General features: G+C 52.0%; 1 protein-coding gene across 1 annotated transcript; it reads right to left on the bottom strand.

Annotated features, from left to right (window-relative positions):
- Positions 1-2659: 2659 nt before the first annotated feature.
- Positions 2660-3602, bottom strand: LOC306816040 (olfactory receptor 14A16-like; the record flags this gene model as incomplete). Its single annotated transcript, XM_079332537.1, has 1 exon — positions 2660-3602. The coding sequence occupies one exon, from the start codon at positions 3600-3602 to the stop codon at positions 2670-2672; it is 933 nt and encodes a 310-aa protein (XP_079188663.1). The 3' UTR covers positions 2660-2669.
- Positions 3603-5484: the final 1882 nt, after the last annotated feature.

The raw sequence follows: 5484 nt of genomic DNA, 5'->3' as shown, positions 1-5484 counted from the left end.
GGTTAATTAAACAGATTTCAGAAGTGTATTCCAAGTGAATGTAATATGTTTAAAGAAATGGAGAGAGAACTGCTTTGTCTTGTTGGTTTTTTCCTGTTTCTAGATGGATATCAGCAATCTCCAATTGATATTGACCCTCAGCACTTTCTAGAGAAGTCTGAATATATATGAAAATCAAGATCCTTGAAGACTGACCATCAATAACACTTTGTCCTTACTCCCTCCCCAGCATTTCCCTCATCCAACCCCTGGGACTTGTATGGGTCAGGAAAGGTGTCGCGAGCAGGATCAAGGCAGTGATTTTTTTTTTCTGGGTTCGGCACGGTTGGGTAGCTCCTTGAGTGCTGTATCCAATTCTGGGACCGCCAATCTAGGAAGGACATGGAGGGGCTGGAATGTCCAGAGAAGGGCAAAAGGCTGTTGAAGTGTCTGAAATGCAAGGACAGTGAGGAGTGGCTGAGGGAGCTGAGGATGTTTATCCTGGAGAAAAAGAGGCTCAAGGGAGACCTCATCACACCTTTAAACTCCCTGACATGAGGGTGCAGCAGAGTTGGTGTTGGGCTCTTTTTTCAGTGAACAGTCACAGAACAAGAGGACAAAGCCTTAAGCTGCACCAGGGGAGGTTTAGGCTGGACATGGGGAAATATTCTTCAGAAAAAATTTCACTGGGCATTGGAATACGTTGCCCGGGGTGGTGGGTGACTCATCGTGCCTGGAAGTGTTTCAGGATAGACTGGATGTGACACTAAGTGCCATGGTCTGGGTTACAAGCTGGTGTTGGCTCAGAGGTTGGACTTGATGCTCTCAAAGTTCTTTTCCAGCCTGGGTGATTCTGTGATGATTGTGATACTGCAGGGGCCTGGGGAAGCAAGGGGCCATTGTGACACTGCAGTACAACATGGCACCACAGAGCCAAGGGGCCGCTGTGACACTGTGGGGCTACATGGAAGCAAGGAGTCCATTGTGACACTCTGGGTCCTGTGTAATCACAGAGGCCACTGTGACACTGCAGGGCCTTGTGGAACCAAGGAGAGCCTTGTGACAGCCTGAGGCCAATGGAATCAAGGGGCCATTTTTCCAGTGCAAGGACTCTTGGAAGTCCCTAGTTTAGGAAAAATATGGAGAAGCTGAATCATGTCCAGAGAAGGGCAACAAGGCTGGTGAGGGGTCTGTAACACAAGACCTTTGAGGAGTGGCTGAGGGAGCTGGGGATGTTTATCATGGAGAAAAGGAAGCTCAGCAGGACAAGGTGGTGTCAGGGCACAGGTTGGACTTGATGATCTCCAAGGTCTTCTCCAGCCTTCCTGATTCTAATTCTCTGAAACCACCCCTGCAGCAGTTGCAGGATGAGCCCTGGGCCTACTCTTCAGAAGGTCTAGCAGCCCAGGTCCCTCAGCTTCTCCACACAGCCCCAAAGCCCATCCTGTCAGTCCTGCAGAGCCTCTCCAGCCCCTCCTCACTGCCCAGAACAGGGAGCCCCACACTCAGACACAGCAGCCCAGATGTTCCCCTCTGGCCTGTGGTGCCTGTGGCAAGGGAGCAGCATGAGGCACTGCAGGAGCCTGCAGACAATTCCTGAAGCACTTGTAGGATGATCCTGCTCCCCAAAAGAAATTCCCATGGTGCCAACTCAGGATCTGAAATGGGGAGTGGGGCCAGAGAGGACAGAGATAACAGGGATGGGCTCTTTGCAGGGGAGGGGACAGGGATTGGGAAAGAGATAGAAATATGGATCAGGAATGAGGAAAGAAAGCAAAGGAGGAGGAAAGGAAATGCCCACAGCAATTTGTGGGTGGCTGCCAGTCAGCCCTGGCTCTGAGCAAAAACATCTGCTGTGGGACAGGAAACTCACAGCTCATGGAACAAAATTTCTGGCTGACTTTAGAGGCTATGACAAGCCTGAGTGGTGCCCCTCCCATCCCCTAGCCCTTGCTGGCCCCATGGGCTGATGGCATTTGTACTCACTCAGCTCCATCTCCCCACAGCAGCATCATGGGGGTGCTGACGCCTGCTCTGTGCAGTGCAAACAGGGGCTCCTGAGCCAGTGCTGCCGTGTCTGTGCCTCCAAGGATGCGGCACCTGTGTTAGCTAAGGGAGAGGCCATTGCTGCAGTAGCCTGGAGCCCCCAGGCCCTGCCCTGAGGTGTCAGCGCTACCCCAGCAGTGCCCATGGCCTGTCCCTGCTACAGCCCCGGCACTGCCACACCCAGGGCTGTGCCCAGCCCCGAGAGCACTCAGGCCCTGCAGCAACACAAGGGGCAGGAGCGCAGCGGGGCAGTGACATGGGAACAGCACTGGCAACACCAAGTGCTGCTGCTGCTGCTGGGCACAGCTGCTTAGCCAGCACTGATCTGCCCCAGTTCTGCACACAGACATTGCTGCTGCAGATCCAGAGGAGGGAACAAAATGGGGATCTGCAGTGAAAACTTTGCTGGGAGACCCTTTCGTGCATTTAAGGCCCTGAGAGTGCAGACCCACATTGTCACATTTTGTGGCCACAGCGAAGGAGAAGAGAAACCAAATTAGAAATGGCACAACCAATGATATTTCTTTGTGGACATTATTAATGAAAAAAGGTAAAACAATGTAAGAGAATCTTCAAAATGAAACCAGCAAGAAGTGTCAAAAATGACTTTTATTACAAGTGATTTTCAGAAATTGACCTGTAGTTTAATGTTCCTGAAAGCAGCCAGTCATCAGTGTCCACACTGCAGCCTTGAGCTCCTGGTTCCTCAGGCTGTAGATGAGGGGGTTCAGGGCTGGAGGCACCACTGAGTACAGAACTGACAGGGCCAGATCCATGGATGTGTAGGAGATGGAGGGGGGCTTTAGATAGGCAAACATGCCAGTGCTGACAAACAGGGAGACCACAGCCAGGTGAGGGAGGCAGGTGGAAAAGGCTTTGTGCCGTCCCTGCTCAGAGGGGATCCTCAGCACCACCCTGAAGATCTGCACATAGGAGAAAACAATAAACACAAAACAAATAAATGATAGACAGATACCAGCAGCAAGAAGCCCAAGTTCCCTGAGGAAGGATTTGGAGCAGGAGAGCTTGAGGATCTGTGGGATTTCACAGAAGAACTGGCCCAGGGCATTGCCATGGCACAGGGGCAGGGAAAATGTATTGGATGTGTGCATTAGAGCATGGAGAAAGCCACTGGCCCAGGCAGCTGCTGCCATGTGGGCACAGGCTCTGCTGCCCAGGAGGGTCCCGTAGTGCAGGGGTTTGCAGATGGACACGTAGCGGTCGTAGCACATGATGGTCAGGAGATAGTACTCTGCTGAGATAAAGAACAAAAAGAAAAAGACCTGAGCAGCACATCCAGAGTAGGAGATGTTCCTGGTGTCCCAGAGGGAATTGTGCATGGCTTTGGGCACAGTGGTGCAGATGCAGCCCAGATCAGTGAGGGCCAGGTTGAGCAGGAAGAAGAACATGGGGGTGTGCAGGTGGTGGCTGCAGGTTACGGTGCTGATGATGAGGCCGTTGGCCAGGAGGGCAGCCAGGGAGATGCCCAGGAAGAGGCAGAAGTGCAGGAGCTGCAGCTGCCGCGTGTCTGCCAATGACAGCAGGAGGAAGTGGCTGATGGAGCTGCTGTTGGACATCACTTCACTCTGGACATTCTGAGGTGTTGAAAGAAGACTTTAAAAAGGTGGGTACAAATTCTTTGAGCCAATCCTATGAAATATTCTGTAGTATCCTTACAAATTATCTACTCATACTTTGATTGTAATTTGTAAAATTTTTTTATTTTTGAGTTTATGGTTTTGCTGCTGAGTTGCTCGCTCAAATTCAGCATTGCTCTCAGCCAGAGCATTTAGGATCCCTTTGGGATAAAAGGCCTCCCTGTGCCCCAGTGCAGTCAGACCTACCTGTCCTACACATCTGCCATTTGCTCATTACCTCCTGCTTTTACAGGGTTCTCACACATAAAATTTTCTTAAAAAAACTTTTTCAGATTCCAATTTCAAAATTTATCTCTATAAACCTTCACCTTTTTTCCTCTGCAGATGGACAGGGAGGAATATTCAGGGCGGGTGTGACTCTCTACTACTTGGTGTTGTTCCTACTGGGAGCTATTTCTCTGCAACCAAAGCTTGTCCCTGCCAGTGCTCCCAGAGCCCAGCCCAGCCCTGGGGGTCAGCTCTGCCCTTCACACCCCTCCCAGCACAGGGCACTGCCCAGGGTCATCTCCCTGCCAGCAGGGCCTTAAGGGCACCTCAGACAAAATGAGATGCTGCAAGCCAAGGTGCTGCTGCTGTCTGCAACCAGAGGAGGGTGAGGAGGCACTTTATGAGGGAGATGTGAGGCAGATATGCTGATGCCCAGTGGGACAGTGCAGGAGTCTCAGTGACACAGACACACCTGACAGCCCCTTTCCCTTGCCTTGAGGACAAAGCTGAGACCAGCCCTGGCCATGCAGCACCATCTCCACAGCAGGAGGAATCTGCCCTGATGGGGGTGGCTCTTTCCACCTACTTCTCCCCACAGTCCATGGGGAGCTTCCAGGCAGGCTGATAGCTGTCCCTGGCAAATGGCACATGCCCTGGGCTGGCCAAGAGCCCTGACGGCTGCAGGAGCTGCTCTGCAGGACAGCCCTGGGCAGCCCTGGCTGCAGCCCCAGATTCACCCCTGCAGCCATCCCTGGCACCAGGAGCCATCCTGCCCTGTTCCTCTGACAACGTCCAGGGCAGCCCTGCTGTGCAGCACATCCTCCTCCTCCTCCTGTGCCTCAGACAAACTGGGAGAATCCTTCTGACACATCCCCCAGGCTGTGGGGTGTGCTGGCTCCAGGAGATCCCTCCAGGAGCACAGGGGACATTGCCCTGCACCCCCACACTCACCATGTCCAGAGCTGTGAAGATGTTTCCCCAAGTGAAGTCTCAGCTCAATCTCTTCCCAGTCCTGATTGCCTTTAGCCTGTCTGTGCCTGGCTCCTGTCCCCTCAGTGCCTGCAGGCAGTGCCCTCAGCCCTGCTGGGCTGGGAGAGGAGCTGCTCCTCAGCAGAAATGTCTTTTTGAAGCTCTTCTTGGTTGTGCCTGGGAGCGGCCTCTGTGCCAGACCAGCCCAGCTCAGCAGCACAGACACAACACAAGGATTTTAATGACCCTCAAAGGGATTTGGTGCTGTTTACATCAGATTAACTCCCTCAGTGGGTTAAAGAATCTTCTCAAGACTTCAAAGTTTTATTGGAACACCAAATTTTCCTGATATTTAATGGATTCTACTGAGGGATATGTCTGTGAAAGTTGATCAAACTTGGCTATTTTTCAGTGCCCCCATACCCTACTAAATCTTTCCAGTGTGTCAAAATACAGGCTAAAGGACTGGCCTTAGAAATCTCCTTGCTTTGTCTAGTACTCATTACCTCCTCCTTCTTGTCTTATCCTGTTTCCACCTAAATCTCTCTCCACACAGCCTCACAGTCCTTTCCCAAGCTTTCTCCCACACACATGCCTGAGTTGCAGGTATTGAATGTGATTTGCC

Source organism: Erithacus rubecula (assembly GCF_903797595.1).
Source record: "Erithacus rubecula genome assembly, contig: scaffold_344_arrow_ctg1, whole genome shotgun sequence".
Lineage (NCBI taxonomy): Eukaryota > Metazoa > Chordata > Aves > Passeriformes > Muscicapidae > Erithacus > Erithacus rubecula.
This window is presented reverse-complemented; position numbering and strand designations above follow the sequence as displayed.